Here is a 19556-nt window from a genome sequence, read left to right as displayed (position 1 = left end):
ATTACCACAAGGAGTACAGCGTAAGCAGAGGGAAAGATAAATGTATTGGTGGTTAGGGAGTAACGACATAGGCCTCCTGCTCTTGCCTTGTTGAGCACACAGGCCATGCTTTCTCTCTGGCAGTGAAACACAGGAGTATGTGTGGAATATTTCTGTCCAGGGAAGCTCATTTGAGTCTTGGGATCTGAGACTTTTATGGGGATCTGGTCACATAGGTATATCCTGATAGGCAACCAGCTGCAGCAGGTGAAACTTGGGTTCACATTGTCAGTCATGATATTTCTGCAAAGCGGTTGGCCCAGCTAGTGGGTAAGGTCCATTGTTGTAGGAGTATGTAACAGAATCATCAATACCTAACATAGAGAAAGCTCTCTAAAGACTCCATTCCCAAGCTTTGGCCATGGGACAGTGATGATTCCCTTGGAGACATACAGAGAATAAACAGTGTTAACTCAGTGTTAACACTTCCTCACAGGTGACTTAATAGGTGGGTGTTTAGCTTTTTGAGAAACTGAAAACTGTTTTCCAAAGTGACTATTCCATTTTACTGTTCCACCAATAGTGTGTGAGAAGTTTAATTACTTTATATATTTGCAAACACATGGTCTTGTTAGTCTTTAAAATTTTAGTCATGTTTTATATATTAATTCTATTCTTAGAATCATAGCTGAAAATGAATGATTTTAAAGCAGTTAAAATGATTTCCTATGAAACAATTATGGTCAAAGTTTATACGCTAGTAAAAAAAACTGCTCCTGAAAAGATACCACTGTCTTTCACCCTGTAAGAGTTACACAGAATTTTAGTCATTCTGATATAGGGTATCTCACTGGTGTTTTACCTTGCTTTTCTCTCATGACTAATGATGTATGATGTTGTCATCATCATCATATGATAAGCCTTTCACCAGTTACGTCTTTTTATTGTGAAATGTCTGTTCAACTCTTGCCTTCCCTTTTAATAATTGTCTTCTTATTGAATTCTCAGGGTACTTTATATATTTTAGATCAGAGTCCTTTGTCAACTGTGCTGCAAATAATTTCTCCTGTGGTTTGCTTTTTTGTGTTTGTAGAGTGCTTTATAAGAGCAAAAGTTTTATACCTTTAAAGAATTGATTTTTCTTTTATGATTCATATGTTTTGTGTCCTAGGTTTTTGTCTATAGATTTTCTTCTAGAGATTGTATAGTTTTAACTGTTGCATGTAGGTCTGTGATCCATTTCAAGTTAATTTTTGTATATAGTGTGAGATAAAAGTTGATGTTCATTTTTTCACATGGTGGTATTCAGTTGATCCAGCATCATTTCTTAAAAAGAATCTTTTTTCCTTTGAATTATCCTGGCATCTTTGTAAAAAATCAGATGACTATATTTGTGTAAGCCTATTTATTTCTGGAATTTATTTTGTTTAATTGATCTATATTTATACTAATACCATATGTCTTCAATACAGTAGTTTTGAAATAGATCAGATGTTTTAACTGTGGTCTTTTTTAAAAAAATTGCTTTAGTTAATTTAGGTTCTTTATATTTCCATGTAAATTTTAGAATCAGCTTGTCAATTTCCATTCTTAAAAAGCCTCTATAATTCTTACTGGAATTGCATTGAATCTGTAGGTTTGGGGGCATTAAAATTGCCATTTTAATGATACAGAATCTTCTCATTGATAAACAGTTTCTCTTACCGTTTACTTAAGTTTTTAATTTCTCTCAGTGATGTTATTTTGGTTTTCAGTGGACAGGACTTTTGCATACTTTAATTATTATGTATTTTTGATGTTATTGTAAATGCTGTTATTTACAAATTTTTTTTTCAATTGAGATGATTATGATATGACTGCAATTGTTAGGAAATAACACAGAGAGATCCTATGTACCCTTTGCCCGTTTTCTCCCATTGGTAAGGTGTTGCATAACTGTAGTAGCATAAATATCACTACCAGGAAGTCAATATTGACACAACCTATGGATCTTATTTAGGTTTCACCAGTTTTGTATGCACTCATTTGTTTGTGTGTATGTAGTTTAATGCAGTTTTATCATGTGTGGGTCTTTGTGACCATTGCAGTGAAGATGTAGAACAGTTCAATTGTAAGGATCCATTGTGCTACTTTTATGTAAACAAATACATTTCCAAATTTCACCCTCTCCCTAGCCTCTGCAAACCACAAGTCTGTTCCCCATCTCTATAATTTGTCATTTCAAAAATGTTATATAAATGGATTCATGCAGTATGTAACCTTTGGAATTGGCTGTTTTTCCACTCAGCATAATTTTCTTGAGATTCATCCAAGTTGTTGGCATATATCAGTAATAGTTTGCACCTTTTTATTGCTGAGTAAGTGTTCCATGGCATGGATATACCGCATTTTATTTAACCCTTCACTCATTAAAGGACATCTGAGTTGTTTCCAGTTTTATTTGAATAAAGCTTCTATGAACATTTATGTGCTGGTGTTTGTATGAACATAAGTTTTCATTTCTCTGGTATAAATGCCTAAGAGTGCAATTGCTGGATTATACTGTAAGTACATGTTTACTTTTCTAAAAAACTGTACTTTTTTGCTAGTCTCTGTTTCATTTTATACTATCAGCAATGCATGAGCAATCTAGTTTATCCACCTCTTCACCTGTTTGTGTTAATGTCACTATTTTTTATTCCAGCCTTTCTGATAGGTGTGTACTACCTCTCATTTTATTTTTTTAATTTGTATTTCCCTAATGGCTCATGATATTGAACTTCTTTTCTTGTGCTTCTTTGCCTTCTGTATATCTTCTTCCATGACATGTCTGTTCATGTATTTTGCCCATTTTCTAATTGGGTTGCTTGCTTGTTTGGTTTTTACTCGTTGAATTTTGAGAATTCTTTATATATGCTGAATGCTAGTCATTTGGGCTTCCCTGGTGGCTCAGACAGTAAAGAATCTGCCTGCAGGGCAGGAGACCTGACTTTGTTTCCTGGGTTGGGAAGATTCCCTGGACCGAGGGCATGGCAACCCACTCCAGTATTCTTGCCTGGAGAATCCTCATGGACAGAGGAGCCTGGTGGGCTGTAGTCTGTGGGGTCATGGTCAGATATGACTGAGTGACTAAGCACAGCACAGTCATTTGTCAGATATGTGGTTTGCAAAATATTTTCTCCCAGTCTTTAACTTTCCTGATACTATTTTTTTTTTTACATATTTTAACTGTTTACTCCCAGGATATAAATATATTACTCATTTTTATATATTTAAGACTTTGCTAAATCTACACATTATTACAAATGACTTTTTTTCTTTTCTGCATACTTAAGATTCTTTTTTATGTCTCTTACAAATAAAAGCATTTGATTTCTGGGAGATAATTTTCTTTATAACTATACCTTTCATTTCTTGTTTTTTGACTAATGGCAGAGGATAGCAGATCTAGCACAATGTTGTGTGTAATTGCGGAGAGTAGGTATCTTGGCCTTGCTTACGGCCTTAGGATGAAGGCATTCAGTCTTTTATTATGTTAGCTGTGGGTGTTTCGTAGGTACCTTCAACTTGAGTTTTGAAATTCTCTTCTGTTCTTAATATACTTAGGCTTTTTGTCATGAATGGGTATTTGATTTTTGTCAAGTGTGTTTTCCATGTTTATTTATAGTGTGTGTTTTTTTTCCTCTAATTTTTTTGTCAGTGTAGATTTTGGATTGCTTTTCCAGTGTTGTACATCCTTGTTTTTGAGTTGAATGTGATATATTATCTTTTTAAGAGTATATTGTTGGATTTGAATTGCTAATATTCATTTATTTTTAGTATCTGTGAAAGACATAGTCACATGTTATGTATCAGTTAACTTTAGTACTCTTTTATTTAACAAGGAATACTCAGTTTTTTCCTAATTATAATACTTATTGAAGAAAAGTAGAATTTTGAGACTCAAATTTTCTTGGTACTCAAACTGTCTCATTTTATTTTTTGTGGATACTTCCTAGCCATACTCTAATTGTTCAGATTTACTTTTGTATACTGTCTTAAGCTAGTTCTGTATATTTATAATGTAAATATTGATCTCAAAAATGTGGTTGGAGTCTGATAAATAAAATGCTGGGCCAAAATAGACCTGGGATATTTAGTTATAACAATTGAATTACCAAGCATGTGATTGTGATTTACAGTACTTATTAAAACAGATATTAGATTGGTGCAAAAGTAATTTCAGTTTTGGATCCTGAATTTTAAATCATAACTAGGCTCAAACACATCTTTATTAATCTAAGTCGGAACTATTACAATCAACACATTTTTGCCAATGAGAAACAAGTTTGTATATTCCTGTAGCATAAAAATCTGTGTTTGGGATTCGGTGAACTCTTGGAAAGCATTTTCTGTGTACTGCTGGTTATGGAAGCATTTTCCCTGCAAAAAATTGTTGAGATGCTTGAAAAAGTGGTAGTCAGTTGGTGAAAGGTCAGATGAATATGACAGATGAGGCAAAACTTCATAGCCCAGTTCGTTCAACTTTTGAAGCATTGGTTGTGTGATGTCCAGTCAGGTGTTGTCACGAAGAATCAGACTCTTTCTGTTGACCATTGCTGGCTGCAGGCATCGCAGTTTTCGGTGCATCTCATCAGTTTGCTAGGCATATTTCTTAGATGTAATGGCTTTGCCGGGATTCAGAAAGCTGTAGTGAATCAGATGGGTAGCAGACCACCAGACAATGACCATGAATTTTTCTGGTGTAGGTTTGACTTTGGGAAGTATTTTGGAGCTGCTTCTTGGTCCAGGCACTGAGCTGACTGTTGTATAAAATCTGCTCTTCAGTGCATTTTTATGGTTCATGTTGTGTAGAATAAGAGAAGATAACACTTCAAAATGACGATTTTTTTGATTTGTGGTCAGCTCACGAGGCTCCCACTTATTGAGCTTTGTCACCTTTCCAATTTGTTTCAAATGCAGAATGGACCATAGAATAGTCGACATTGAGCTCTTGGGCAACTTCTCGTGTAGTTAGTTGCAAGAGGATCAGCTTCTGTAATCCTCTCAGTTGGTCATGGTCAACTACTGATGACCAGGCACTGGGCTTCTCATCTTCAAGGCTCTAGTCTCCTTTGCAAAACTTGTTGACCCGCCACTGTGCTGCAGGACGTTCATTGGCAGCTTCTGGGCCGAATGCGATGTAGATGTTGCAAGTTGTCTCTGCTGCTTTATGACCCATTTGGAACTCAAATAAGACTATCGCTTGAATTTGCTTTTTGTGTAACGTTGTTTCCATAGTCTAAAATACATAAAATAAACAGCAAGTATGACAGAGTTCAGCAATGCAAAGTCAAAATTACTTTTGCACCAACCTTGTAGCTAAGAGAGAGAGAGCTTTCAGGAAGCATGTGCCCAGAATCCGTAGTTTTCTCAGCATCACCATTATGTGAATGAGAATGAAATTAGTATCAACTAAAACTAAGGCGTGTGTTTTTTTTTTAAGTTCTAATATCTGTTTAAGGCCCTATATCTACTTTTGAAAGAAATCAAAATATAATTCAACATATGTAGTGGGTCATTGAGACTCTGCAGTATATATGGTGCCCCCTAGAAGAGCAACAAGTGGAGTATTCTTTGAAACTTGGGTAGTTAAGCATTGTGGGCTCTTTTCCTCTTGTGGGGTAAAAGGGTAATCCTGATAAGTTCTTTACTGGCTCCTTTCTAGCCCTTGCCAGATCGGTTATTGCTTTGTTACTTAGAAAGTAGTGAAGTATAGTAACAAGTGCTATAAATTGAGTCAATAGATTTAGATTATCTTTGTCACCTGTGTGACTTTTGCACATCATCTAGCCTAATGTTTAATTTTTGATTTAAAAAATGAGTAGTGGTGATGATGGAAAGGAGTATGAAATTGAAATATTGTGTCCTGTGTTTCAGTCGGAGAACTTGGAGAACACGGTAATCATACCAGATATCAAACTACATAGCAATCCTTCTGCATTCAATATTTATTGCAATGTACGCCATTGCGTTCTGGAATGGCAGAAAAAGGAAACATCGTTGGCAGCGGCTTCTAAGAACTCTGTGCAGAGCGGAGAATCAGATAGTGATGAAGAGGAGGAATCCAAAGAGCCCCCTATCAAGCTTCCAAAGGTAAGGCACTTAGGTTCCACTTAGATGAATGACCTACAGGAGTTTGGGCTAGAATACATATATCTGCATTGCTAAAACACCTTGCTTTTAATAAAATTGCACACTGAAAATAACAGGACGTATGGGTAAAAATAGGTTTAGACTAGATCAGGAAAACCTTAGGCAACTTTTTAATTGGAGAGCTAACAAAGTCAATAATTGGTACCTCAGTGGGGAGTACTTGGAAAGCCCAGGCAGGGAGCTTCGTGGCTTGGAGTTCGTTCAGGGGCTATTAAAAATGTACAGAAGCAAGAGAGGGGCAATGGTGGCTTGCAGGCACTAAGCCATTGAGGTTGGAGGTAGAGGTGTGAGCCAGTGGGCTGCTGTTAAGGTGGGCACAGGAGGAGGTGTAGATTGCCAAAGCCAAGAGCCACGGAAGGCTAGGGGCCCAGCCCTCCCTCTGGGTACAGGTATACATTTTTATTTTTCTTGACACAGAGCTAGAAGAGCTGAGCTGAGAGCTTCTGCCTTTTCTGCCTAAGGTTTTAAGTGTACTCTTGCTATCCTGGCTCCCTTTGACTAGGGGAAAAATACATATAAATCAAACTGCATTGTTCTGATATCACTCCCATGTTTACCAGAGGCATATAATCCAGTTGGTATCATAGCAACATGTATTGTAGTGGAACAAACTGTTCTTAAGGTATTCTGTTGTATTTAAGCATTGAGTTTGTTTTAAGATTGTAATGTTATTTTATGTATATATATATATTTTTTTTTTTTCTGTATCGTATGTGTAGTGAATATTTCTAACGAATGGATGAAAATATAGACGTATTTTAAAATGGTACCTTTATCATAAATTATTTATACATATTGCTCTTTTCTGAATATAGACATTTAAAAATGATTTCCCTTATCATAAATGATTCATATATATTTTCTTTTTACTAAATGGGTACCTTAAGACTGTGCCTTAAAAACTTTTTCATATGCCAACATAAGATACCATGTAGATACTTTTTTTTTATATTACTCAGACATAGCAGCCAGATAGAGGCCATGTTGCTGATCTGTTTTCACTTTTCATGGTGGCTCTTTGTAAGTTCATCCCCGTCCTTAATCATTACTGCCAGGTTCTTCTCCCCTTATTGTCAACAGTTGACTTGCTTCCTGTTTCATAGGGTAGTAGAGATTTTGTGGGGTCCCTTAACGTCTTAATCAGTCACCTTCAAGTGTCCTTATCTGCTCTTGGGACCCATTTCCCGTTATTCCTTTTCTCTCCAGTGTCCATAGCTGTACCATCTCTACTGGCTTCTTTCTTCAGCTTAAAACAGACTCGTCTTTTCTGTGCAAGTTTCTCCAAGTAAACAGCATGGTCTGTAATACTGATTTCTTATGCTTAATTAGGGGAGGCTGAGCAAAGCTACATTGTCAACTCAGGATATGGGCTTGTGCTTCCGGTATAAGAATTCATTCTGTGCGTGGGTGGGTCTCACTGTACTGTAACAGTCGCTCAGCTTAGGTTCAGCACTGGGAAGGGGAATGAAGACCCAGAGAAGCCTTTCACACTGGTATGTAAACATCAGATAATAAACTGTATTTAATTTAAAGGATACTGCACAATCAAGAACTACTGATTCATAGGCTACTTTAAAACTTTAGGAAGAATCACTATTAAGGAAATAAAATATCAGGCATTTTTAAGACAGTGGTTTTTTTTTTAGCATGATTAATAGAGTCAAAAGATGCAGAATCTAAAAGAGAGCTTCCAGTGAAAAGAAGAAAAGCGGGTAACTCAAGTGATTAATACTGAGTTTTCCATCAAGTTCTGGCCTGTCAGGAAACAAGGTATAATGATGAACATGGGCAGTAGAGTCAAACTGCTTGAGTTCAAACACTTGCCATTACAAATGCTAGCTGCATGATGCTAGGCAAGTTATTTAACCTCTCTGTGGCTCAGTTTTGTCATCTGTGAAATGGGGATAATGTCTTCCTCATAGGGTAGTATTAAGGATTCAAAGAGTAGTAAATGCATGCATGCTTAATAAATGCTAGCTATTGTTATAAGGTGCAAATAGGAAAATGTGTAGGTCCAAGTAAATTTCAGTTAGTTTTCAGGGAGCTCTTCAGTTATTAAGAAGTACTATATATGCATGGAAATGAGACAGTCAGATCAGAGAGGAAGGAGCAGTGGAATGCTTTTGTTGCAGAGTTAGTCAGAGTGCTGTGGGCTGGGGCAGGACTGGGAGTGCAACTTTTCAGGTCTTTGGCAGCAGTTTGCAGGACACAGAAGAGATGAGGCCTTTACGGTTTGAGATGATGGGAGCGTGAGGGCAGGTATGAAATGTTGACTTTTCTCTTCCTTTTGGCCATTTCTGTGCCTCTTCTCCAGATGCTCTTTCCTGTCACTTCTTTCCTTTCCTTTGCTGTTCCTCTCTTGCTCCTCCCAAATGTGTGGTTGTCATTTTCCTTTTTCTTGCTGGAGTTTTACTTCTCTCTTGCTCCTTTTTTCTCTTACGTAATGGAGCCAGTTTTTTATTTGTTGCCGAGGTATCATTTTGATACAATTCTGTTTTCCCTCCTTGACTTTTAAAAGTTAGTTAAATTGATTTTGATTTCCTTTTGAGCTATTTCACTTGTTTTCTGTAAGTTTTAGAATTGACTCTAGGACTTTTTAATAGAAGATTGAATTTCTAATGGCAAAGAGTTTATTATTATTAAATCTAAGTGTGATATATCTAAACCTTCATGTTATTGGTAGTGCAAATGATAATGCCACCTTTGGAAATACATGATTTGAGGAGAGCAAAATAAAACATCAAAAGACTTTTCTTGGGCCAAATATGTTTTTTGCCTCACTTTTCACAACAGTGACATTGGACTGGCTATACTAGTTAATTATTTGGGTTTTGTATTCCTTCAAGTAAAATAGAGAGCTTTCAGGATTTAATTGTTTGAAAGCAACAGTAATGATAACATTCAGTAAATTTACAAAAGACTATTTTCTGAAGAGAAGTTGGAAGACCATGTGTTTGGTGGTTAGTTATGGTTTGTCATGGAAAGTATTGAAAGCTTAGTGTGTTATCTTATTACAATGAATTATTCTATAGAGCAGTCAAGCTTATTAATAAGCTATTTTTCTATTTATAAAGGCAGTGTGTATTCAGTGTAGATAATTTGAAAACATGGGGAACATTTTTATAAAAGAGGAACATTTGAAAAATGGGGAACATTTTATAAAAGAAAATTTTAAAAGCTGGAAGTTATTTCTAAAATCCTTATAACCAAAATATACACATTATAAACATTTTTACATATACACATTAAAATATATTTGTTTCTGCACAAATGAAATCATATTGTATTTGCAGTACTATATTTTTTTCTCTTTATATTCTTCCTCCTATTACCGAGGGAGGAGGACATAGAGTATATTCTTAGTGACTGTAAGACAGACTTCAGAGTATAAAGTGCAGTTTCAGAGTTCTTCTGTGTAGTAAAATACTCTCAGCCAAACCTCAGCAAAAAGTCTTAATTTGCAACATATTTTGTTCCTCTGTTCAATGATTCAAAGTTAAATATGATTGGGAAACTTGAGTTTGATTTTTTATTTTGTTGTATATTGAATGTATATCACATTTCTGGAAATGAATTAGTTTTTTTCCTTGTTAAAAAAAGAAAATTATACACTGAGCTAAGATATAGGTGATAAGTGAGAATTTACAGTGGTTCATCTGGACAGATGGATAATTCCTTGTCCTGATCATTTTGACTAACGTTTGAGGAGTATTTTTCGCTAAACCCATCTAGTGCGTTGTTCCTAAGCAGCCCCCTGAGTTACTTGTCATGCATTTGTTATTACACCTTTACCTTATCAGAGAGACAGCTTGGGAAGCTGTTCAGTAAGGAGCCTTACTATTTTTGGCAAGGTTTAGTACTTTCTCTATTACTACAGGAATCTACTTATACAAAGAAACTCTAGCCAAGAATGTCATCTGTGAAGAATTCTTTGACATATGAAAATTTGTGATGGGTAGTTCAGTTCACTCACTCAGTCGTGTCTGACTCTCTACAACCCTATGGACTGCAGCATGCCAGGCCTCCCTGTCCAATACCAACTCCCGGAGTCCACCCAAACCAATGTCCATCGAGTTGGTGATGCCATCCAGCCATCTCATCCTCATCCTCTGTCATCCCCTTCTCCTCCTGCCCTCAATCTTTCCCAGCATCAGGGTCTTTCCCAATGAGTCAGCTCTTCGCATCAGGTAGCCAAAGTTTGGAGTTTCAACTTCAACATCAGTCCTTCCAATGAACACCCAGGACTGATCTCCTTTAGGATGGACTGGTTGGATCTCCTTGCAGTCCAAGGGACTCTCAAGAGTCTTCTCCAACACCACAGTTCAAAAGCATCAATTCTTCGGCCCTCAGCTTTCTTTATAGTTCAACTCTCACATCCATACATGACCACTGGAAAAACCATAGCCTTGCTTAGACGGACCTTTGTTGGCAAAGTAATGTCTCTGCTTTTTAATATGCTGTCTAGGTTGATCATAACTTTCCTTCCAAGGAGCAAGTGTCTTTTAATTTCATGGCTGCAATCACCATCTGCAGTGATTTGGGAGCCCAGAAAAATAAAGTCAGCCACTGTTTCCATTGTTTTGCCCATCTTATCTGCCATGAAGTGATAGGACCAGATACCATGATCTTAGTTTTCTGAATGTTGAGTTTTAAGTCAACTTTTTCACTCTACTCTTTCATTTTCATCAAGAGGCTTTTTAGTTCTTCACTTTCTGCCATAAGGGTGGTGTCGTCTGCATATCTGAGGTTATTGATATTTCTCCAGGCAGTCTTGATTGGCAGTAGTAAACAATCTTAAAGACTGATAGGATAGTCTCCTACTGGCCTGAGAATAGAGCCCTACTTTGTTCTTGGGCTTCCCTAGTAGCTCAGCTGGTAAAGAATCCGTGTGCAATTCAGGAGACCCTGGTTCAGTTCCTGGGTTGGGAGGATCTGCTGGAGAAGGGATCACTGCCCTCTCCAGTATTCTTGGGCTTCCCTTGTGGCTCTGCAGGTAAAGCATCTGCCTACAATGTGGGAGACTTAGGTTCAGTCTCTTTGTTGGGAAGACCCCCTGGAGAAGGGAACAGCTACCTACTCCAGTATTCTTGCCTTCAGAATTCCATGAACTGTATATAGTCCATGGGGTTGCAAAGAGCTGGACAGACTGAGTGACTTTCACTTTCACTTTTGTATACTTAGGAGACCTTTGACTTCAGATTTGCTTCCTATAAGGACGTAAACAGAAATCTTGGCCAGTTTGTTTTTATTTTCTAGTCTATTTCCAGAAGGTAAACTATATGAAATGGAATGTTTTCATTTCCATTTAATCAATTGAAACTCTGTACAAGCAGTTCCATAATCTTAACTATGATTAAGTATTCCAGGATGTTAGATAACTGCAGCTGACTTGCCTGCAACTGACTTGACCCTTGCCTAGACAATACATTTATGAGTTGCAGTGGTTTTTAGTGCACAACTGAGAGAGTAAATAGCTGAGATAAATATTTCTTGTCTGCTTATCATGTGCAGGCACTGGGCTAGTCTTGGGAGAAGTTAGTTAAGATATACTCCATGTCCACAAGGAGATTGAAGTTTTAGTTTGGAAAATGGAAATAAAAATAGTCAATTATATTATAGCATAATAAATGCTCTAATAGAGGTTGGGCTGGATAAAAAATATATATAAAATGCATTTACCCTGTTAGATTATAAACTTTTAGAGAATAGGGTCTAATATATCTCATATTTCCTGTAATGAGTTGCATGAAAGAAGTACTTAAAATTATTTATGTCATATATGAATTAATGTATAAATCTCATCAGAGAGTATCGTTTATATTTCATTCAGTGGAATTAATTCTTTGATGCATTTCTACTAATTAATCTAGTTTTAACTTTTTCTGTTACTTACTTATTTCTCCAAATAAGAGAAATACTTATTCTTATACTTCGTGAGATCTTACACATCTCCTTCTCAAAATGTTGGCATTGATTGAGAAATTGAATTCATTGTCTATTGTTCTCTCAGTTTTCTGAAGATATCTCTTTATACAAGTTAATCATATTTGCTCTCCGTCTTTTGTTGCAAATTTGTCTATCTTTTGCTAGATACTGAGTTACAAATATATTTTAAATTTTTATTTATATATTTAAAAAATTTATTTACTTTTAATTGGAGGATGAGTTACATTTTTCTTGGTCCTCATGAGGAATGATAAGATAATTAAAAGTAAAAATAGCCATGATATTTTAGATAGGTAGTTTTTGATTCTTTTTGTGGTAAATCCTATAAGAATAAGGGACACTATCTACAAATAAGAATTGGCTGATTTACCGTTATAGGGAATCCTAAGAAGCTTTGGTTCCTTTTTAATCTTTTCACAGTGTAGTGCTATATTGTGCTATATTTACTTTTTTTTTTTCTGGCCATGAGTAAAATTAACATAAAATAGAATGCCAGTTTTTACTTGAGTACAGCCAAATGAACTTTGTATATTATCAGTTAATTTTTTCCTGAGTAAATGCAATCTCGTAACTGGTTTACTGTTAAACCATTTTCATGATGTTTTATTATGGCTTCATTATACTAAAACTACTTTTAAGTAGAGCCACTATTTTTTAACCTTCTGTGTAACCAGATGATTTTCTAAATCATGAAATTAAACACAATGGGTTTTATTCTTTTTTTAATGTGATGATTTTGTCTTGCCTTTAAAATATTGTACCATTAATCATTTGCTGTTGGAAATAAACTGTACTGATTATACTGCCTGAGAAGTGTTATTAGCTCACATGTATAATTTGTTTTATCTTAAATAGATCATTGAGGTTGGACTTTGTGAAGTTTTTGAGTTGATCAAGGAGACACGATTTTCTCATCCATCCCTGTGCCTCAGGAGTCTCCAAGCCCTGCTTAACGTGCTTCAGGGTCAGCAACCGGAAGGCCTTCAGTCAGAGCCACCCGAGGTCCTAGGTAAGAGCTTAGGCACATTGAATGAAGCCTTTAAATGTAAAGAGCTTCTCTTATGAAGCATATACCAAATACAGCCTGTAATTCAGTCTCTGTTGATGGTGCTGAAACAGCAGGGGTATAAATTTTAGGTTACTTTGCTATGTTCCCCTGGAGTTATGGTTCATGCACAGACATTTCCTTATTATGATGATGCTGGGAAATAGAAATTCTTAGAACCCAGAAATAATCCTCAAGCCTTATTGTCACCATGAACTTAAATCATTCTTGCTAAACCTTTGGCCGGAATAGCTGACGTTGACTTCATCTAATTTTACATGTTATTTTGGAGGAAAAGAGGAAACAAATACCAACTCAACACAGTTAGTTTCTAAACAAAAATAGATTTGTATTTATCATGTTGAAGGTAAAGCTTTTGAATTAGTAGCAACTTCCATTAGGTAAAACTATTGGCTTTGTATAAAATACATTTAAGTTTTATGAATGCCTGTCTTTCACTTGCCAGTGACCTAGACTCAACACATACTCTTGTAAGCAAGGTGGGGACTCTTTAAGGAAAAGGAAGAGATGGAAGCTTAATTCTGAAGGCTAATTGCTTTCCTAACTCTGGGCCTTCAAAGAGTCTCAGTTCGGCTCCATTCAGTTGCATCCAACTCTTTGCGACCACATAGACTTAAGCACACCAGGCTTCCTTGTCCATCCCCAACTCCCAGAGACTACTCAAACTCATGTCCATCTTGTCGGTGGTACCATCCAACCATCTCATCCTCTGTCGTCCCCTGCTCCCACCTTCAATCTTTCCCAGCATCAGGGTCTTTTCAAATGAGTCAGTTCTTCGCATCAGGTGGTCAAAGTATTGGAGTTTCAGCTTCAGTATCAGTCCTTCCAATGAATATTCAGGACTGATTTCCTTTAGGATAGACTGGTTGGATCTCCTTGCAGTCCAAGGGACTCTCAAGAGTCTTCTGCAACACCACAGTTCAAAAGCATCAATTCTTCTGCACTCAGCTTTCTTCACAGTCCAACTCTCACATCCATACATGACTACTAGAAAAACTATAGCCTTCACTAGATGGACCTTTGCTGCCAAAGTAATGTTTCTGCCTTTTAATATGCTATCTAGGTTGGTCATAACTTTTCTTCCAAGGAGTAAGCATCTTTTAATTTCATGGCTGCAGTCACCATCTGTAGTGATTTTGGAGCCCCCTAAAATAAAGTCTGTCACTGTTTCCATTGTTTCTCCATTTATTTGTCATGAAGTGATGGGACCAGATGCCATGATCTTAGTTTTCTGAATGTTGAGTTTTAAGCCTACTTTTTCACTCTCCTCTTTCACTTCTATCAAGAGGCTCTTTAGTTGTTCTTTGCTTTCTGCCATAAGGGTGGTTCATCTGCATATCTCAGGTTATTGATATTTCTCCTGGCAATCTTGATTCCAGCTTGTGCTTCATCCAGCCTGGCATTCCGTGTGATGTACTGTGCATATAAGTTAAATAAGCAGGATGACAATATGCAGCCTTGATGTACTCCTTTCCTGATCTGGGAAAGAGCCTAGAGTTTTCTAAATCTCATGCGTTCAGTTCAGTTCAGTTCAGTCGCTCAGTCGTGTCCAACTCTTTGCGACCCCATGAATCGCAGCACGCCAGGCCTCCTTGTCCATCTCCAACTCCTGGAGTTCACTCAGACTCGGGTCCATCGAGTCAGTGATGCCATCCAGCTATCTCATCCTCTATCGTCCCCTTCTCCTCCTGCCCCCAATCCCTCCCAGCATCAGAGTCTTTTCCAATGAGTCAACTCTTTGCATGAGGTGGCCAGAGTACTGGAGTTTCAGCTTTAGCATCATTCCTTCCAAAGAAATCCCAGGGCTGATCTCCTTCAGAATGGACTGGTTGGATCTCCTTGCAGTCCAAGGGACTCTCAAGAGTCTTCTCCAACACCACAGTTCAAAAGCATCAATTCTTCGGTGCTCAGCCTTCTTCACAGCCCAACTCTCACATCCATACATGACCACTGGAAAAGCATGCATTAGCTTGTGTCAGTCATATATGTGGGCCCTAACTGTGGAGTTTACGATTCAGTAGGTTTGGAATGAGGCATGAGAATTTGCATTTTGAGTAAGTTTCTGGGTAGTGCCACAGCTGCTGATCAGGGGACCATACTGCTGGTCTGAACTCGATGTTGGGTCTTTTTCTTTGCTTGGCTGTTTGGATTATGTTAGACCCACATGTGAGAACCTCATTTCTTGGTTTTCATTTTGATGTCAGATTGTTATTTATTTTGGTCACATATTGTAATTAGTTTCTGTGTTCAGTTTATTTTGTTACCGTTTTGTTTTAGTTAGTGGTAGGGAGTACTGGCCATGAAAAGAAGCTGAGGATTTTTAAAAACAACAGCACCATGCTATTCATGCTACTACCAAATACAAGCTGCATATATTAAGAAGCAGGCATCATGTTTACTGTCACTGTAGCACCAGTGATTGTATTTCCATTGTGATGCACTACTTGATTTCATGGCATTTTTTTGAAGATTTAATTAAATTAATACTTTTATTTAAGAATTACTTGCTAGTTATCCTTTCTGTGATTGTGGTTTTCAGTCTGTCTGAAACCTTCTCTGATGGAGAAGGATAAGAGGCTTATGGAAGCTTCCTGATGGGAGAGACTGACTGAGGGGAAAACTGGGTCTTGTTCTGATGGGTGGGGCCATGCTCAGAAAATCCAATTTTCTGTTGATGGGTGGGACTGTATTCCTTTCCTGTTGCTTACTATGGTGGAGGTAATGAAGACAATGGGACCTCCTTCAAAAGGTCCCATGCAGGCACTACTGATCTCCGTGCCCCCAACCCTGCATCAGGCCACCACCAACCCATGCCTCTGCCAGAGACTCCTGGACACTCCTGGGCAAGTCTGGGTCAGTCTCCAGTGGGGTCACTGCTCCTTTCTCCTGGGTCCTGGTATGCACAAAGTTCTGCTTGTGCCCTCCGAGAGTCTTTTCTTCTGTGTAAGTCCTGGCAGCTCTGTGGTGGGGCTGATGGCTACCTCCTCCAGGAGGGCTTATGCCACACCCAGGTCTACTGCACCCAGAGCCCCTGCCCCTGTGGCAGGCCACTGCTGACCCGTACCTCCACAGGAGACACTCAGACACAGTTCTGTCTCAGTCTCTGTGGGATCTTTGGCTCCTGGTATGCACAAGCTGAATTTAGAAAAGGCAGAGGAACCAGAGATCAAATTTCCAACATCCACTGGATCATCAAAAAAGCAAGAGAGTTCCAGAAAAACATCTACTTCTATTTTATTGACTATGTCAAAGCCTTTGACTATGTGGAACACAAGAAACTGTGGAAAATTCTGAAAGAGATGGTATACCAGACCACCTGACCTGCCTCTTGAGAAATCTGTATGCAGATCAGGAAGCAACAGTTAGAACTGGACATGGAACAACAGACTGGTTCCAAATCAGGAAAGGAGTGTGTCAAGGCTGTGTATTGTTACCCTGCTTATTTAACTTATATGCAGAGTACGTCATGAGAAATGCTGGGTTGGATGAAGCACAGCCGGAATGAAGATTGCTGGGAGAAATATCAATCACCTCAGATATGCAGATGACACCACCCTTATGGCAGAAAGTGAAGAAGAACTAAAGAGCCTCTTGATAAAAGTGAAAGAGGAGAGTGAAAAAGTTGACTTAAAACTCAACATTCAGAAAACTAAGATCATGGCATCTGGTCCCATCACTTCATGACAAATAAATGGAGAAACAATGGAAACAGTGAGAGACCTTATTCTTTTGGGGTTCCAAAATCACTGCAGATGGTGAGTGCAGCCGTGAAATTAAACGACCCTTACTCCTTGGAAGAAAAGTTACGACCAATCTAGACAGCATATTAAAAAGCAGAGACATTACTTTGCCAACAAAGGTCCATCTGGTCAAAGCTATAGTTTTTCCAGTTGTTGTGTATAGATGTGAGAGTTGGACTGTAAAGAAAGCTGAGCACTGAAGAATTGATGCTTTTGAACTGTGGTGTTGGAGAAGACTCTTGAGAGTCCCTTGGACTGCAAGGAGATCCAACCAGTCCATCCTAAAGGAAATCTGCCCTGAATATTCATTGGAAGGACTGATAACTGAAGCTGAAACTCCAATACTTTGGTCACGTCATGTGAAGAACTGACTCATTTGAAAAAACCCTGATGCTGGGAAAGATTGAAGGCAGGAGGAGAAGGGGACGACAGAGGATGAGATGGTTGGATGACATCACCGACTCAATGGACATGAGTTTGAGTAAGCTCTGGGAGTTGGTGATGGACAGGGAGGCCTAGCCTGCTGCAGTCCATGGGGTTGCAAAGAGTCAGACATGACTGAGCAACTGAACTGAACTGCTAGTTATCCTTGGCTCTTGATTGTAAATTAGCCCGTAATTGAAGTATTTACAACATCCACTGAAACCGGTAAAGCCTGTATCTTAACTTAGAACAACATGCTGATCATTCCTTTCCTCCTAGATATTCTGCCATTCTGTTTCCCTCTGCCATTGGTTATATACTTTCTTTTATTTTCATGTTATACATAAATATTCCCTTTCCTTTACTCTTTTCAAAATAGATCTTGTTCTTAATGCTGGCTTTTAAAATTATAATATGTGCTATAGTTTAATTGTCTTCTTTCTATCCAAACTTAGGTCCCCTGATTGTAATTTGTTTTCATTTTCCTACTAACAGTTCTAAATGCTGCTGTACTTACAGTCTTTGGTTTCTCTTCTATCCTTCCAATGCTTATTTCTGATCTCTTCACTGCTTTGACTTATTTTTCTGTTCAGGCATTTACCATGACTTCATATTCTTTATTTTGTTTAATTAGCTCCAAGGTGTGAGTAGTAATTTGGTTCTTTAAAGTAAAATTTGTATAGAAATCTCTCTCTGTTTTTCCTTTTGAGTTAATATTATAATCACATTAGTTACACTTTTTCCACAGTGGTTTTTTTCATGTTGCTCATGAAAATACATATGCATCTTTCATATTGTTAGGATAGCTTGATGATTATTATATGTCAGACTTTCCTTTGCAGATGGATTTGATTTACAAATTGTTCAGTTTTTAAAAAATCCTTCCCTTATATCGATCTTTCTGTTCAATTTAAGGTTAGACTACATGTTCTCAATTATTCACTTAAATGTTCTGTGCTAAGAGCATATAATATAGGGGTGATCAGTAAAAACATTGTTGTTGTTATGGAATTTAGCTTTAGACTGTTGGACACATGTAAGCAAGAATTCTGAGAATTAATAACAAACTTCACAGAAGATGTGACATTTGAGATTTAAGGGCACGTAAGAAAGAGTTAACTAAGTTTCCAGGCAGGTAGGAGAGCATGTGGTAAGGTTTTTTTTTAGTCTATTTATTTATTTATTTTTTGGAGGCTGATTACTTTACAGTATTGTATTGGTTTTGCCATACATTGACATGAATCCACCACAGGTATACATGTGTTCCCCATCCTGAATCCCCCTCCCACCTCTCTCCCCATTCCATTCCTCTGGGTCATCCCAGTGCACCAGTTCCGAGCATCCTGTATCATGCATCGAACCTGGACTGGTGATCCATTTCACATATGATAATATACATGTTTCAGTGCCATTCTCCCAAATCATCCCACCCTCGCCCTCTCCCACAGAGTCCAAAAGACTGTTCTATACATCTGTGTCTCTTTTGCTGTCTCGCATACAGGGTTATTGTTACTGTTTTTCTAAATTCCATATATATGCGTTAGTATACTGTATTGGTGTTTTTCTTTCTGGCTTACTTCACTCTGTATAATAGGCTCCAGTTTCATCCACCTCATTAGAACTGGTTCAAATGTATTCTTTTTAATGTCTGAGTAATATCCATTGCATATATGTACCACAGCTTGCTTATCCATTTGTGTGCTGATGGACATCTGGGTTGCTTCCATGTCCTGGCTATTGTAAACAGTGCTGTGATGAACATTGGGGTACATGTGTCTCTTTCAGTTCTGGTTTCCTCGGTGTGTATGCCCAGCAGTGGGATTGCTGGGTCATATGGCAGTTCTGTTTCCAGTTTTTGTTTTTTTTTTCCAGTTTTTTAAGGAATCTCCACACTGGGAAGGTTTTGAGGTAGGAAGGGGAATGACTGGAGAAAGACTGTGAGCAGAGTGGAGAGTGAGAGAATAGGGAGGCAGGGAGCAGGCCGTGTGGAGCTTGATAGGCTATGTCCAGGGAGGACGGCCCTGTTTCTAGGAGGAATTGAACATCACTGTCTACTTAGGTTTAGAAAATTCTTTATAGTCTTACACTATTTGCTTCAATTTGATCTAACTTTTTTTGTTGCCAGGGACATTCTTTGTCTTCGTCAATGCCTGGAGTAGTTCCTGATATACAGGGAGAATGCAGGAAATACTGGCTGAATAATTATAAGATGAATGGGCAGGATAATG

At 37.8% G+C, this 19556-nt stretch overlaps 1 protein-coding gene across 22 annotated transcripts in view; it reads left to right on the top strand.

Annotated features, from left to right (window-relative positions):
- MYCBP2 (MYC binding protein 2) overlaps window positions 1–19556 on the top strand; it is a 273135-nt gene that overhangs the window by 39189 nt on the left and 214390 nt on the right. For all 22 annotated transcript variants that reach the window (XR_011259486.1, XR_011259485.1, XM_069601843.1 and 19 more), the window contains exons 3-4: window positions 5878–6093; window positions 12955–13108. Coding sequence is in view for 20 of the 22 variants with exons in the window: in XM_069601843.1 (XP_069457944.1) it covers window positions 5878–6093; window positions 12955–13108 (370 nt within the window). In the remaining 2 variants the exon portion in view is untranslated. The remainder of the gene's footprint in view (window positions 1–5877; window positions 6094–12954; window positions 13109–19556) is intronic.

Source organism: Ovis canadensis, chromosome 10 (assembly GCF_042477335.2).
Source record: "Ovis canadensis isolate MfBH-ARS-UI-01 breed Bighorn chromosome 10, ARS-UI_OviCan_v2, whole genome shotgun sequence".
NCBI classification, from domain to species: Eukaryota; Metazoa; Chordata; class Mammalia; order Artiodactyla; family Bovidae; genus Ovis; species Ovis canadensis.
Note: the sequence above shows the minus strand (reverse complement) of the source record. Positions and strands in the feature narration are given on the sequence as shown.